This window comes from Leucoraja erinacea, chromosome 17 (assembly GCF_028641065.1).
Source record: "Leucoraja erinacea ecotype New England chromosome 17, Leri_hhj_1, whole genome shotgun sequence".
In the NCBI taxonomy this organism is placed as follows: Eukaryota; Metazoa; Chordata; class Chondrichthyes; order Rajiformes; family Rajidae; genus Leucoraja; species Leucoraja erinaceus.
This window is the reverse complement of record NC_073393.1, coordinates 14288404-14305702: the sequence shown is the minus strand read 5'-3', so window position 1 is coordinate 14305702 and position 17299 is coordinate 14288404. Positions and strand designations below refer to the sequence as shown.

Sequence of the window (17299 nt, the reverse complement as noted above, 5' to 3'; positions counted from 1 at the left end):
CCACCACAACTCTGTCTTATATGATAAAGCCAGTTCAGAATACATACGACCAAGTCATTGTGCATCCCGTACATCTTAATCTGGATCAGTCTACCATGAGGAACTTTACTAAAATCCACATATCCAACATCCACCACCTTACCTTCATCAATCTCCGTTGTCACACAAAAAAACAATCAAGTTAATGAGAAACGATCTGCCACGTGTAAAGCCATGCCAGCTATCCCCAACTCTGGCATGTTGGTCTCTGACATGGCTATCAATATGTTATCAGTGCTTAAAGCCCTAGCAGAGAATGCGATATCTTTATGTCGCCTGCAAGTAGTTGAATTAGATGTGCACTTAACATTAATAACAGACAATCAGATGTCATGGAATTCACTAAATTTACAAACAGATGGTTAAAATACTGTTTTTCCATATTTTACCAGACCTCGATTCCAGCAAACTATCATTCAGCAACTTTTGAGTTCTTGTAATTTTCAATGACTCTTGCCAAGATTCATTCCTTCATTTGAGAGTCCACATAGATAGGTTTTCCTGGGCATGCATATCTCTGAAGATTTATCATGGACCCAGCACATTGATGCAATCATAAAGAATACCCATCAACATTTCTACTTCCTTAGAAGATTGAGATGCAATATGTTGTCAAATACACTCTTGAAGTTCTACAAGTGCATGGTAGAGAGCATATTGATTGGTTGCTTCATGACCTGGTCCCACAACAAATGCCCAGGAATGAAGGAGATTACAAAAAGTGGTGCCTGGTTCTTTACGGATACTGATCTCCCCACCATGGAAGGGATCCATAGGAAACGACTCAAAAATGCAGCCAGCATTAAAGACCCACACAACCTTAGTCACGCTTTTGTTTCAGTCCTGCCATCTGGAAGGTGGTGTAGGAATAAGAAAACAGTGACCTCCAGGTTCAGGAACAGTCTCTTCCCAAAAACCATCAGGATACTGAACACTACAAATACCAGCTAAACCTCGAACTACAAAGTGTCTTTGTTAGGGATTTTTGACTTTTGTTTCGTATTTTCATTAATATATATATTTTTTATTGAACTTTGTTTTATTATGGCACCTATTGAGTACTGTATTTACAGACCTGTTATGCTGCTGTAAGAAATAATTTAATTGTTGTGTTTTCAGTACAAATTACAATTAAACACTCTGGACAGGATTAAAATAAGATTTTCTCCACCAACACACAAGTGAGGGAGTGGATTGAGTTAATTGCCGGTAATGGTTGTGGAGCTGTTTGGTGATTGGTATATGCACAATTGGCCAAATGGTGCACGAGCTATAAATTTGAGATTACCGGACTGAAAACTGCTATCAATGCCACAACATGCACCAAATTTGAAAGACAATGTAAACCAATAGTCTCCTAACCCAAAAGCCAAGCTCAACTTTAACACCATTAAATCCAGGAGTCAGATGTACAACATGCTCACTCTGATCCAGTAAGAAATTCAGGAGAAACTTTGTTGACAGAAATATGTAACTGGCTAGCACGTATAATTGAGGCAAGGCATAAATGCATTTAAATGGAAATCAAGCAAGGAAAAGGAGAAAAGTATGGAGGGTTATATAACAGTTAGATGAAGAGATACACAAGGAGAAGTACAGTGCAAGATACAATTTGTACTGACTTGCATAATCAACCTCCAATGGTAAAGGCATCATCTATTACCGAAACAATCACAATTTATATAATGCAACTAAGAATGTTAAAAAAGTACCAAAGAGCTTCACAAGATAGTCAAAGAAAATATATCAGTTAGCCAACTGGTATAAGAAACATTAGCTTTAAGGAACATCACACAAAAAGCAGCAGCTGGCTTGTTTGGGAGGTTCAGGGACATACATCCAGAGACAAGGGCCTAAGCAACTGAAGAGATTTGCCAATTGTGGGGCAATGAAAAAGATGGATTCTTGACAACACATTTGGAGTATTCTCAACAGTATTCAAAATGAGGTCCACCCAAGACTGTACAATATTTGGAATCAAAACAAAAACAACTTGTCAGGTTAGACAGCATCTGGAAGAAGACAAACTGCATGTACGTTTCAGATGGAAACACACTTATGTGAAAGAGTGGATATCTTGGCTGATGAAGGGTGGGGTCTTCAAAGAGAAACATTAACACCAACTCTTTCCATAGATTGTGTCCAACGTTGGGCGTTCCCAGCGTTTGCCATTTTATTACATTTATTTCAATCTGCAGGTTTTTATGAATGTCTATCACTGCATAATATATGGTTTGTATTCAGTGGTCATTGGCAAGATGTCCTTGTAATCCATTTCCTTTAACAAGACCTTGTGGATCTACTTATGAACATGCAGAAGTTTATTCATCAGCATTTCACCTGCCAAGTCTCTGTAATTTTATTAACAAGTAAATACCTTGTGGATCAAAAGGCTGTACTTCAGCCATGAAAAAAAAGAACATGCAGTTTGAAAGGGAAACTGGCAGACTTTCATTCATTAGAAGACAACTGCATTTTTAGAAAAACAACCTGCCACACCTTTACAGGCCATTAAAGCAATCTCTGTAAAATTTTAATCAATAATACAATATTTTCACAGTAACCATATTTATTTTGAAGTTAGAAGTCAATGAACAAAGTAAATAACTTTATTCATTTTAAGGTCATTGCGAAACTATACAACGATGATAAAACATTACAAAAGGCTGTTTATAACAGAAGAGCAGTTGTCCAGGGATGATATGGCTCAGCCATTGTCTCCACAAGCTATCGCAAAGAAAGGACATTCAGACAGTTTGAAAGGGAAACTGGCAGACTTTGAACAGTGCAGTTCCTTCTTACAGATCTGCAGAGATATGCATGCCCAGGAACTTGATGCTGGTGACTCTCTCCCCACCGCCCAGTCGATGAAGACAGGTTCATGGATCCACGGCTTGCCCCTATTGACATCAACAATCTGATCCTTGGTCTTGCTAACGTAGATCAGGGTCGTTCTGGCAGCATTCAATCAGATTATCAGTCTCCCTCCTGTACTCCGGACTCATCATTATCTGTTATTAGTCCAACAATGGTGATATCAGTGAATTTAAAGATGATATTAGAGACGAGTCTGGTTACACAGTTATAGGTGTAGGGAGAGTAGAATGAGTCAAGTCAAGTCAAGTGAGTTTATTGTCATGTGTCCTTGTATAGGACAATGAAATTCTTGCTTTGCTTAAGCACACAGAAAATAGTAGGCATTTACTTCAAAACAGATAAATGTGTCCATATACCATGATATAAATATATACACACATGAATAAATAAACTGGTAAAGTGCAAATAACAGAAAGTGGTTGTTAATAATCAGAGTTTTGTCCGAGCCAGGTTTAATAGCCTGATGGCTGAGGGGAAGTAGCTATTCCTGAACCTGGTTGTTGCAGTCTTCAGGCTCCTGTACCTTCTACCTGCAGGTAGCAGGGAGATGAGTGTGTGGCCAGGATGGTGTGGGTCTTTGATGATACTGCCAGCGTTTTTGAGGCAGCGACTGCGATAAATCCCCTCGGTGGAAGGAAGGTCAGAGCCGATGATGGACTGGGCAGTGTTTACTACTTTTTGTAGTCTTTTCCTCTCCAGGGCACTCAAATTGCCGAACCAAGCCACGATGCAACCGGTCAGCATGCTCTCAACTGTGCACCTGTAGAAGTTAGAGAGAGTCTTCCTTGACAATCCGACTCTCCGTAATCTTCTCAGGAAGTAGAGGCGCTGATGAGCTTTTTTGATAATTGCGTTAGTGTTCTCGGACCAGGAAAGATCTTCAGAGATGTGCACGCCCAGGAATTTGAAGTTCTTGACCCTTTCAACCATGATATAAATGGGGCTGTGGGTCCCCCTCCTACTCCTTCCAAAGTCCACAATCAGTTCCTTGGTTTTGCTGGTGTTGAGGGCCAGGTTATTGCGCTGGCACCATATGGACAGTTGCTCGATCTCTCTTCTATATTCTGACTCATCCCCATCAGTGATACGCCCCACAATAGTGGTGTCGTCAGCGAACTTGATGATGGAGTTCGCACGGTGGTTCGCTACGCAGTCATGGGTATAAAGAGTGTACAGCAGGGGGCTGAGCACGCAGCCTTGAGGTGCTCCCGTGCTGATTGTTATCGAGGCTGACACATTTCCACCAATACGAACAGACTGTGGTCTGTGGACGAGGAAGTCGAGGATCCAGTTGCAGAGAGATGCGCAGAGACCCAGTTCTGCGAGTTTGGTAACCAGTTTGGAGGGGATGATTGTGTTAAATGCCGAGCTGTAATCAATGAATAACAGCCTGACATATGAGTTTTTGTTGTCCAAGTGGTCCAGTGCGGAGTGGAGGGCCAGCGAGATCGCATCCACCGTTGATCTGTTGTGGCGGTACGCGAACTGCAGTGGGTCCAGGTTTTTGTCAAGGTAGGAGTTGATTTGCTCCACGATCAACCTCTCAAAGCACTTCATCACCACCGGCGTTAGTGCCACTGGTCGATAGTCATTGAGGCACGTCATCTTACTCTTCTTGGGCACTGGTATAATTGATGCCCTTTTAAAGCAGGTGGGGACCTCAGACCTCAGAAGTGAGAGGTTGAAAATGTCCGTAAAAACTCCCGCCAGTTGGTCCACACAGGTTTTTAGAACACGGCCGGGTATACCATCAGGACCAGGTGCTTTTCGGGGGTTCACCCCTCTGAAGGATTTCCTGACATCGGCCTCTGTGACTGAGACTGAAATGCCATCACAGCGAATGGGGCTGTGTACACAGTACACAGGCTTGAGGTGTCCTGGTGTCAATAGTCAGAGAAATGAGTGTTATTGCCAATTCATACTGACCGTGGTCTGCCAATGACGAATTCGAGGTTCCAACTGCAAAGGGATAGGCAGAAACCCAGTTCCGAGTTTGTTTACAAGTTAAAAGGTTTATGGCGTGGAACGCAGAGCTGTAATGGATGAACAGCTGACTGACGTACCTGTTCTAATTGTTCAAATGGTCCAGTACAGAGTGGAGACTCAGTGAGATTGCATCCCTGTTGATTTGCGGCAGCAAATTGTAGTAGGTCCAGGTCCTTACGAAGATTGGAGTTGATATGCATCGTTCCCAACCTCTCAAAACACAAACACAATGGGCACGAGGGCTACTGGTCGGTAGTCATTGAGGCACCTTGCACTTCTTGGGCACCGATATTAAGGATGTCTTTTTAATCCAGATGAGAGCTCAGACCATAGTAGTGAGAGGTTAACAATGTCTACAAAAACTCAAGCCAGTTAATCTACATGGGTTTTAAGAACACATCCAGGTACATGAAAGCCAGAAGCTTTCAAATGGTTCACCGCTCTGAATGATCTTCTGACATCACCCTCTGTACCTGAGATTAGAGTGTTGTTGGAGGTTGTCAGTGCCCAAGAAGGTACGTCAATGTTCTCCCTTTCAAAGAGAGCACAGAAAGCATTGAGCACATCCAGGCATGATGATTCGCTGTCACTTGAGCTACTTAGCTTCACCATATGAGAAGTAATGGTGTGCGAACTCTGTCACAGCTAACAATTGTTAACGATCCACAGTCGAGATCTTGGTATGAAGGGTCAGTTTTGAAATAACAAACTACTTTGTCAGATGTTAGGCCTCATTATTCTCAACTTTTTTTATATTAATTTGTGCAACTCAAACAAGCGTAAACTATAGCAGAGTGCAACGGAAGACCTACTGGGCTATTCGCCAGCAGTTAAACATTTTTTAGTTTGGATCTCATGGAGGCAAGCCAGCAAAACAACCTGTGACACACTTTCCTTAAGCCGAGTACCAAAACATAGAAATCCTGAATTAATGATAAAAATCAATCTTTTAAATACAAAATGCAGCCTTTTTTCTCCTCTTCTAATAAAAAATTTCATTAACAAAACATTTTGAGGTCCACTAAATCCTCCTAACCTCTTACCTCAGACAGAAACCAAGCAGCTTCATTAAAGTCTGAAGTCTGAAGATGGGTTTCGGCCTGAAACGTTGCCTATTGAGTCTGACGAAGGGTTTCGGCCCGAAACGTTGCCTATTTCCTTCGCTCCATAGATGCTGCTGCACCCGCTGAGTTTCCCCAGCATTTTTGTGTACCAGCTTCATTAAAGTTTCCTTTATCTCCCAATTCATTCCAAACTGATCTCTATACAAGATAGATACAAAAGGGTGGAGTAACTCAACAGGACAGGCAGCATCTCTGGAGACGTTTCAGGTTGAGACCCTTTTTCAGAGAAGTCGGGTAATCGTCATAAAATTCACTGAACGGAGTCTGCATTTCATCCCATCAAATAGCTGGACCTGTGCCCACCAAAATAACCCACAAGTACAACTATTTATAGGAGAGGTCACCACAGCTACTTTAGGAGGATGAAGGGACATAAACAGAAATAAAAATAAAAAAACAGCATGAAAACAGGCCTTCAGCCCACCAGATCCGTGCTGACCATCAATCACCTGTGCAGACTAGTTCTATATTATCCCACTTTCTCATCCATTCCAGACACACTAAAGGCTAATTTGCCTGCAAACTTGCACATTTTTGGGATGTGGGAGGAAACCAGAACACCAGGAGGAAAAAAAAAGTCACAAGGAGAACATGCAAACTCCTTACAGGCATAAGGCAGTAGCTTTGCAAGCTGTGCCACCTGAATTATACCAGTTGTGAAATCAAGTGCAATAAAGAACTAATTACATGGGCCCACATGTCACAAAAGGTTTCCAGGCATCTGATAGACAGTGCACACTGATATTCCAGGGCCATTGAAACATGCACCTTCGGTCAAAGAACCTGGCCAGAGATCCAAGCCAGCAATCAATATTAAAAGGTTAAATATTGCATGACTGTTTTTATTTTCTTCAGTTATAATGCATCCCGAACTGAACTTTAAAGTAATACAAAAACTGATATCAGGCAAATGTGAGTCTCATGGAACATGTAAAGAATGAGTCTCACTCACCTGCTCGCTATAGAGAACTTGTACATTTTTGATGATACGACAGTGCTTTTGGAGAATAGCAACACCCTGAGCCAATGGCATTCCTGAAATAAACATAAAACGTGTGGGAATTAGTAAGTAACCAGGTCTGAATATTTGGACACAGAGAATGTTTTTATTAATCTTTTAGTACATTAGCATTGCTAACAAGGCAAAAGGCAATTATCTACCCTGAACTTGCCTTGAGAGATGGTGGCGGGCTACATTCTTGAATGACTATAGTCTTCCAAATAAATAAATTATTGCCATGGCATTGGGTGTAGAGTTCTGGATTTCAGGCCCAATGACAATGAAGGACCAAGATAAATTTTCCAAGTCAAGATTGTGTGCGACTTGGAGGCTGGCCTGCTTTGTACTTTGTCCCAAAAACATGGCCCAGCGCTTGCTTCGTACAAGTATTGTGCATGCAGCTCTTGCAAGTATCAGAGAACATCCCCACTCCGTCACATGATGGAAGGAAGATTACGGACATGGAGCTGAAGGTGGTTGGGCCTAGAACCCACCGTATAAACTCCATCTGTGATGTGCTGAGATTAGAATTATTGAAATCTAACAACCAACGCCATCTTCCATTGCACAATTTGCAACACCTACCTTAGCACCGCATTAAGCAGACTGACTTCAGTATGGCTGGGCTTTTCAAAGCCACAGATGATACAGATACACAGAAAAGCTTTTGGTTGTGTGCTACCCAATTAAGTCAGATCATACTATACATGCGCACTATCAAGCATACACAATCTCATGGGTTGCATAAAGAACACCAGGTAGTGCAACGAAAAAATACCAAAGCGAGAATATAGTTTTAAAACATTACAGCGAGACAGTCACAGAAAAAATATCTAAGTCCGCAATGAAGGTAGGTTAGAGAATCGGGACTGACCCCGATTTATGGAAGGAACATTCAGTAATCTAGGAACAGCAGAAAAGATACACAGAATGCTGGAGTAACTCAGCATCTTTGGAGAAAAGGAATAGGTGGCATTTCAGGTCGAGACCCTTCTTCAGAGTGAGAGTTAGGGAAAAGGGAAACGAGAGATAAAGACAGTGATATAGAGAGATATAGAACAAGTGAATGAAAGATATGCAAAAATGTAACAATGATAAAGGAAACAGGCCATTGATAGCTGTATGCTAGGTAAAAACGAGTTACAGACAATGAGACTCAACAAGATGACTTTGAAGTTAGTATGACTTGAGTGGGAGGAGGGATGAATAGAGAGGGGATGCAAGGGTTACTTGAAGTTAGAGAAAACAATATTCATACCCGAGTACGAGACAGTCCGAAGAAGGGTCTCGACCTGAAACATCACCCATTCCTTCTCTCCAGAGATGCTGCCTGTCCAGCATTTTGTGTCTGGCTTGTCAATATTCATACCGCTGAGATGTAAGCTGCTCAGGAGAAATAGGTGCTGTTCCTCCAATTTGCAAACTGACCTTGATGTCCTGGACCTTCTCTATTGCCAAAGTAAGGCCATACACAAACTAAAGGAACATCACCTTATATTCCACTTGGTTAGCTTACAACCTAACAGTATGAACATTGTAAAATTGGACCAAGCGCAAGTCTTCGGTGAAACAGTCGCTTAATCTACACTTTGTCTCGTCAATGTAAAGGAGGCCACAACAGAAGCACCGAAGGTAGATAAAATTGCTGGAGAAACTCGGCAGGTGCGGCAGCATCTATGGAGCGAAGGAAATAGGCAAAGTTTCGAGCCGAAACCCTTCTTCGGACTGATGCATGGTGGTGGGGGGGCGGGGGAGATAGAAGAAGAAAGGAAGAGGAAGAGCCAGAGGGCTGAGGGGGAGCTGAGAAGGGTGAAAAAGTTACTTTTATAACAACTAAACAGATTTGCTTCTTAATAAACAGAACACAAACAAACTGTTTGGTAGACCAGTTCAAAACGTTACTTATTATCGGCTGATGGGAGGGAGAACACCAGTCAAGTGACCAATATAGACACTTCACTGTCCTCAGTCCACTTCTCTGAACAACAGAATTACATTGTATTATATAGTGTTTTGTTGTCACCATAGCACATTCCACAGACATTAGTCATGTTCAGAGGTACAGGAAAATAAAGGTTTCTACAGAATGCATCACATCAAAGGCATTTTGTCACATGGTACAAGATATATTAAAAACATTGGCCATTTGGTTTACGACATTTTACTTTTCAAATACAACAAAGAGATCTAGCTACTTCTCTCTCGTTACCTGGGAGACAAATGCCTTTCTGTATTCATTATCCCACACACCTCAACCCGAGACAAGACTAATTTGAGACTAAATATAAGCTGTAAACTAGCCCAGAAACCAATTTAATATCTTCTTATATGTTTAACTTAATTCGGCTTTATCAAGGGGAGGAGACAGCAAGGGCTACCGGAAATTGGAGAAGTCAATGTTCAGGCCACCGGGATGCAGACCGGGGGCACCAAATGCAGTAGATGAGGTTAGAAGAGATCCATGTGACTGTATCTCACATGGAAGGAATCTTGGGATCCATGGATAGATGCAAGGGTGGAAGTAGAGTGACAGGTGTTACATCTCCTGCGGTTACAAGAAAGTACATGGGAGGGAACAGTTTGAGTGGGAAGCAATCAGTGAACCAAGGAACTGTGGATAGCAATGTTACAAAATTTTGAGATTTAAAAAATCAAGTCTGCAATTTATCCCAGCAGATAAAGCATAACAATAAGTTTAATTTGACACCAAATTCACTTTCATATCTCAAGTATTAAAAACGTTATGACCATTTTCATACTCGGAAATTAGCATCTTGTTCCCTATTGATTTTCAATGGACATTACAAAAAATATAGATCTTGGATAGTCAAATGCCCATTTCTCTGAACAAAGATTAACATTTTATATATAGCCTAAGTGTCACCATAGATTATTCACAACATAAGTCACAATCAGAGATTTTTACATCTAATTTACAGGTTAACATTATAGGCCAAATTGAAGGAATTTAGTTTTCACATGGCTGTAAATATATTAAAATTTAAATCGGCTTTCTAGTGGGTTTATGTGGAACGCGCTGGTTTTCAGAACGTTGACAAAGCGATGGATTAGTTCTCTCAAATGCCGAGAAAAATACTGCGGTATTCATTATCCCACACACCCCAAAATGAACTATTCGTTATAGATAACTTTAATTACAGGGTTATATATATGCCCCATTTAATTTAAAATCTTCTTACATTTTTACCTTTAATTGTTTGCTTTATAAAAAGGGGGGGAGACGAGAGGCTACCGGAAATCAGAGAGTAATTTTAAAGGCTATTATAACTATATTATCGGGGCACCTATAAAACTAATAATACCTTTTGCGACCGGGTCTTGCAGCGATTTTTCGTTAATGATTTACTAGGGATGAACATGTGCGATTAGTACAGCCTAGAGTAAAAATCGCGTTTTAAATCCCGCCCCCTCCAAACAAAGCCAAAATCGCGGACCTGGCTGTGGGCAGATTCCCAATGACGATTCAGGTAGGTTTTGTAACATACCTACTGTGGAGGGAGCAGTCTCTGTAGAAAGCAAAGGGAGGGGTGGGGGGGTGGGAAGATGTGATTAGTGGTGGGATCACACTGAAGGGGGCGGAGATGTTAGAGAATGATATGTTGGACGCAAAAGCTGGTGCAGAGATAGGTAAGGACCCTGGGAACTCTATCTTTGTTCTGACTGGAAAAAGGGGGTACCAGAGCTGAACAATGGGACATGGGGGAGACATGAATGACAGATCCATCAATGGCAGCGGAGGAGAAACCAAGTTTACTAAAGAGAGAGGACATCTCTGATATTCTAGAATAGAAAGCCTTATCTTGGAAGCTTGAGGGCAGATTGTCTTTAAAAGAGGCAGGGTGGGAGTAGGTGTAGTCCAGATAACAGTGGGAATCAGTGGGTTTATAGTGGATGTCAGTGAATAGTCTGACCCCTGTGATGATCAAGAAAGGGGAGAAGGGTGTCAGAAATAGTCCAAGTAAATTTGAGGGCAGGGTGGATGTTAGTGGTATTCCCCCAGTGCGTACGTGGCCTCACTCTTGCAATGGATGCAACCCAGGACAGAAAGGTCAGTATGGAACTCCTCAAGATTTCACAGTAACAAAACAAATTAAGCAACATTAGGAGATGAGGTTGAGTGACCAAGTGGTAGGCTTTACTTGAAGCAGCCTACAAGAGAGATTTAAGGAGAGAATTTCTGCTGAACACACAATGTTTTACCACCAACTATAAGTACACTGCAATGGCAAAGCAAATGATAATTCAAGGTTTGAGATCCTGTGTTAAGAAGGGTCTTCCAGATACACCAATGAAACATTGTGGGGCAAGAACATAGATTTTGAACAGATCCTTCTTGTTACAAGGTCTTTGAACCCCAAAGAGAGAAATTACATTTTTTTTAAACCATTAACTTAGCAAAAAGCTGAAATAGTTCACTAGAATAAAGAAATGAACAGATATGTATCAATTTATGCCACATCACAATCCCAGCCAGCTTGCTTAACAACTATGCTTAGGGAAAATGCGTATGTGGCACTTTTATTTTCATCTCAAGACCACACACTGTGAATATAGCAAAGTACTTCAACATATCACACAAACATTGTCAAACAAAAATCATTTAACCTCATTAGAAGAACCAAAAGGTTGGTTAAAGTAATAAGCTTTTTTGAAGCATCTTGAAATAATTTCAGAGTTTATATACTGTAGAGCTGATGGTGCATTGCCAAGAGTTGAACAGTGAAAGACGTGTGCACCAGAACTTGTAGACAGACAACATTTAAACAGGAGTAAGATATTCAATACACCGAGCCTGTTCTTCCAATCAATGAGAACATAACTCAATCTGTGACCTGTGTTCATATTCTTAACTAAAAACTATTGATTCAGGGATCAGTAACAAACAATCTGTCATTCTTAGATTTAAAATTAATAATTGACTCAGAATCTGTTTACCTCCTGCATGGAGGTGTGTGCGCTAGCTCCATTCCTGAATGCCTCCTTTGCTTTGACCAGTACAGGGACCTTGGATACCTTTTCAAGTTTAGTTAATCTGGCAATTCTATGGTCTTAAAGTACACTGGAGGATAATTTGAAATGGCTGCAACATGCATCGGCTCAGCAAATACCGATACTTATTAAATTATCTTATGCACCACAAATTCTTAAAAGGATCCACTTCTGAGGTCAACACAGTTTTCAATACTACAAATAATTACGCAACACATTCATTTCAGTTTCATCAGATGTCCTATTACCTAATTTCTGAAGGGCAAATATATTTATTTGTGAAATTGATGTAATAAAAGAAAATATGATTATAGAGATGCCTCATTAAAGTGAATTACACTAGACCCTGAAGCTATGACATCAGCTCTGCACGTGGAGTGATTTAAGATAATCCTAGCACAATTACAAAGTATAATACATTCAACTAACAATGATTAATGATTGGTAATTGCCAGTAAACTTCCTAAAGTCACAGGATTTACACATAAACCAACATGATATGTAGTGCTCTCTTGAATAGAGAATGAGAAACACTTGTTTGAAGAATAAATGCAAGATAACTGTACCAGCACATAGCCCAGGTGAGCCTCCTGCAACATAACCTCTCGTCCAAGTAAATGCAATGCAATTTATTGTATTGTAATTGTATTGTAATTAATTTATTAGCCAAGTATGTAAAAGCATACAAGGAATTTGATTTGCCATGCAGTCATACCAAAAAAGCAACAAGACACACAACTACATAAAAATTAACATAAATATCCACTACAGCGCACTGTGGAGGAATTATCTTCTAGTCTTCTCCTTCCTTCAATAATAACTACCTCTTTAGTCTATTTTTAATTTAAAATGAGCAAACCAAGGCCCTTGAAACGAACTATCAACATTTGACACTAGAGATTAAGGCAGATGATTAAAAGCTCAAGAACTGAAAAAACAATCATGCTCTTTCATCAGATTCCCTTGCAATGGAGGATTCACATCATAATTAAATCACAAGTGTTCAGCATCATAGCAACCAATAACAAAGTAGGAGACAACCCTTGAGAACAACCCTTGAAGTCCCCCTCACACCTCAACATATCTGCTCCACCATCCAATCCACCTCACTTGTATTCTTGTCATGAACCTGCCCCTTATCCTCTGCCATAGCAAACTCTCGCACCACATCTGGGCTATCCCCCGTAACCTCTGATTCCACCTGGGCACTACATGACACACAAACTTCCCTCCCCATTCTCCCTTCAACTTACACAAACCTCATTCCATCACCTTCTCAACATACCTGACCCTAAATTCTACTCTGGTCTCGCCTCATGTCACACAAATCTTGTTAACCCTCATCGTGGTCACCTCCATCACATACCATCTCCATTACACCCCATTCAACAACACACCCATCTTCACTCCAACTCCCATTTCACATCCCCGCGACAAGATAATCTATCTTCTTTCTCACCCCCATTCCACATCACCCGTCACATCTCCCTCCATGAAATAATCTACCCACAGCAGACCCCAATCATTTCTTCCCCGTTCATCCCCTATCAATGCAGACCCTAATTCTTTCCAACACATTGCACCCACACTACAGTACACCTGGCCTTATCTCCCCCCCACCCCACAATATTCCCCGCTACCATTACCCCATTGAGGGTTACATAATTTCCATTTCCCCCTGGCCATCTCTCTCCACCTTATATCAAGTTAGTACATATCACAGCCCCCCACCCACTCCAGGTTCCTTCACCTTGACGCTCAACCCATAGTATAGCCCACAACTTAGCCTTTCCACCCACTGACAGCCCACATACTATCCCACCCGTCCTCCTTGTTACTGTATTCATTCCTCCCATGATTACATTATCTACACGTTCCCAATACAGTTCACAACAATATCAAATCCTCCTCATCCCGAACGTTTCTTCCATCAACTTATTATTCCATGAACGTCAATGGGGCGGATACTTTGTGTGCGAAATTCCTTAAAAAGATGGGTTAACCTCGCTTGAATTTACCTAAAGCGAATTCCCATCGTTCGTTCCCCAAAGACCGCTCGGGCACCACTTCCAGATCCAGCATTGGCCCGGCTACGGGAGAGGTGACGGGCGGATCTGGGCACCGTTTCGCCAGGCCGGTGCGCGTTGCTGACCGAGCCGTCTGCCGCTGACTCCGGGAAAAGGCCAGCGGGGACGACTGCGGGGTACCGGGGGTAGGATCCCGGCAACTGGTGCCCCGGGTATAACCGGTCGGGTGCTGATCGCCGCGGCTATAAAGAGCCGGGTGCCACTGCGTCTGGGCTTTAAGATGTTGAGAAGATGCTGCTGTGTCTCAATGAGGAGAGGCAGGTGTGTCGGTCTCCGGCGACCGGGAGCCGATGTCTTTCAGCCTGAGGACGGTTGGCTTGGTCTCAAACCCGAACAATAACAGCCGCCGCTTCCATCGCCATCAGCTGATTATACAATACCACTTCCGTCCCAACCGCTTCCGGGTTGCGCTGCCCCACGTTTGCGGCAGTGAGGACCAAAGCTCTAGGACAGCGGTCTATAACGACGTTTCGCGGTCACTCTCCGCCGCGACTCGCAGGCGGTGGAGCCGCTGGTCGGTAGGGAGACATTCTCCACCTGCCCAGACCGGCAGGCGCTCAACCTCCACCCGGATCACATGTCCGGCCGGGATCGGGGATCGGGGCTCGCGCTGCCCCCCCCCCCCATCACGTGCTTGGTCAGGACTGGGGCGCCTTGCTGTTCCCCCATCACGTGATTGACCGGGACCCCCCCACTGGCGCGCGTTGCCCCCCCCCCCATCACGTGTCGGGACTGGGGCACGCTTTACCCCCCCAATCACGTGTCTGGTCAGGACTGGGGCGCCCTGCTGTTCCCCCATCACGTGATTGACCGGGACCCCCCACTGGCGAGCGTTGCCCCCCCCCCCCCCCCCCCGATCACGTCGGGTGGGGCAAAGATCACGTGCTTGGTCAGGGTGGGCGCCCTACTGTTCCCCCCATCACGTGTTTGACTGCCCCCCCCCCCCCCCGGGTGGGCGTTACCACCCCATCACGTGTTTGACTGGGACACACACACACCCCCGCCCCGATCACGGACGGCCGAGGTGGAGGTCAATGGCTGCAAGCAGCGCGCCCCGGGGATGGGAGATGTTACCCTGGTCATTGCCCACTCGAGAATGCAAGTATTTCCTGGTGTTTTTTCTTTGCTGCTGCTACTGCAATGGCCATGCCCATTAGGAACAGGCCTTTTGGTGCATGGCCACTGCTCCACCATTCATGTGTTCCTGGCTGACTTGAATTCTTTATTCCACTCTACCCCTGTCGCCCACCTGTCGCCTGTCAACCTCTGCTTTAAGAATGTTCAAATACTTCGCTTCGACCACCCATCGTGAAATAGTTCCTAGGTCACGATGATAGTATCTAAAATAAGATGATACAATCATTTGCGTTAAATGGGTTATTTGATTCTGGGTTCTCCCTAAAACTTCCTCTCTATCCTTCCTATTAAACATCATGAGGATCTTATATTTTCATTCAAGTTCCTTCTCTATATTCCGCACTCCAAGCATGTTCTGTCCAACCTTTCCTCATTTGACAACCCGCCCATTCTAAGTACAAGCTTAATTCCAAGTATAAGCTTATTCCCAAAATAAGGAAATCAATACTGTGCAGAGTACTTCACGTGTATAACTCATGCTTTCCCTGCTTTTGTACTCTATTCCCTTGCCATCATTCAACTGAGTTTAATTATGTGCTTGCCTAATGTGGCCAGGTGTTGCTTGAGAAGTAAACAGCATTGGCTTTCAAAAAAGCAGCATGGAGTTTCCAAACATGACAAGTAGGCAAGCCTGAATGTTTACCAGCGTGGTTTTGTAATTGAATAGCACTCGGGACATGACGTTTCTAAAATGGTGATGGTGTAGGCTTTACATACACCCACACTTCATAAAAACCACTTCTACAACCATTGTATCCATATGAAATCAGTTATTGCCAACAAAAATAAACAACCAGTGAGTATTCAAAGCCGTAAAACACGTAACATCTCATCTCAAAATAAAATTAGAGTGACCATTTTATTGACCCGAGGATGGAAATTAGCTCAACTAATACCTTATTACTAAAGCTTCCAGAGAAGCAAAGAGTTTACCAATTACACAACTTTGCCTGTTCCTTATATTCCCTTTTATTGTTATCCATCAATCATGACTGTGTTTTTGCCACAAGCACCGACGATGAGTGAAATTCCAAGAGCTCTGAACTGGCTGATTAGGTTTCTACTCTGTTTCGAATCTTGCATTTACTCCTATTTCTGTTGCTACTTTTTTCAGACCACTGGGAACACTTTCATCAATCTTAATTGATTCTTAAATTTTAAAAGTTTTTTAAACATACCAATTTATTATTCTTAAAGTCACATACTCTGAAGTTCACCGATCTGGTTAAATTTAAGACTACACAAATCATGTACAAAGCAAGAAATAATTTACTTCCAGGAAATATGCAAAAACTGTTTATGGAAAGACAGGGTGGGTACAATTTGAGAGGGGAACATAATTTTAAAAAACTCAATGTCAAAACAACTCTTAAAAGTATGTGCATAGCAATCTGTGGGGTGAATTTGTGGAATGGTCTGGAACAGGAGATAAAACTTAGCACAAACATAATTCAGTTTAAAAAGATGTATAAAAACACTTTTTTAAAAGGATATTGGGATGAGGATAGGTGATTGTGAGTGGGATATTTGTTATACTGATTGTATTGGGAAGGGTGATTATAGGGTGATGGGTTGTATATATGACTAAGAGATACTGTATAGTATATGAGGGTTTTTTCTGTTTTTTCTCTTTTTTTGTATGGCTTTGTAAATATTTGATTAGTGTATAAATATAAATAATTTGGTGTACATATAGCTGGTGGTGTACATATGGCTGCTAAATTTGTATGATAATTATAAGCAGTTGAATAAGGGGTGTGAATTAATAAGCTTTGGCTTCTTCCTGCTCCTTTTCAGACACATACAATTTCATTTATTTATAGATATTGTTTATGACACTTTATAAATATTCTTGTTTTGTTTTTTGTATGCTGTTTCACACTTGCTTTTTATTCTTTTATTCTGTTCGAAATAAAGAATTAAATAAATAAATAAAAGTGCTTTAAGAATATTTTGCCCTAATGAAATATGCTCAATTTTTTTTCAAGTATTTTAATCTATTTGCATTCCTTGAGCATATAATGTAATTGAAGAACTGA

General features: G+C 42.0%; 1 protein-coding gene across 6 annotated transcripts in view; it reads right to left on the bottom strand.

Moving 5' to 3' along the window:
• Nucleotides 1-14734, bottom strand: part of phaf1 (phagosome assembly factor 1) — a 65001-nt gene extending 50267 nt beyond the window's left edge. For 3 of the 6 annotated variants that reach the window (XM_055648609.1, XM_055648612.1, XM_055648608.1), the window contains exons 1-2: nucleotides 14055-14734; nucleotides 6979-7061 (exon numbers count right to left, since the gene is read on the bottom strand). In XM_055648609.1, coding sequence (XP_055504584.1) covers nucleotides 6979-7061; nucleotides 14055-14118 — 147 coding nt within the window. In that variant the 5' untranslated portion in view covers nucleotides 14119-14734. The remainder of the gene's footprint in view (nucleotides 1-6978; nucleotides 7062-14054) is intronic. The other 3 variants (XM_055648610.1, XM_055648611.1, XM_055648607.1) reach the window with 2 other exon arrangements.
• Nucleotides 14735-17299: the final 2565 nt, after the last annotated feature.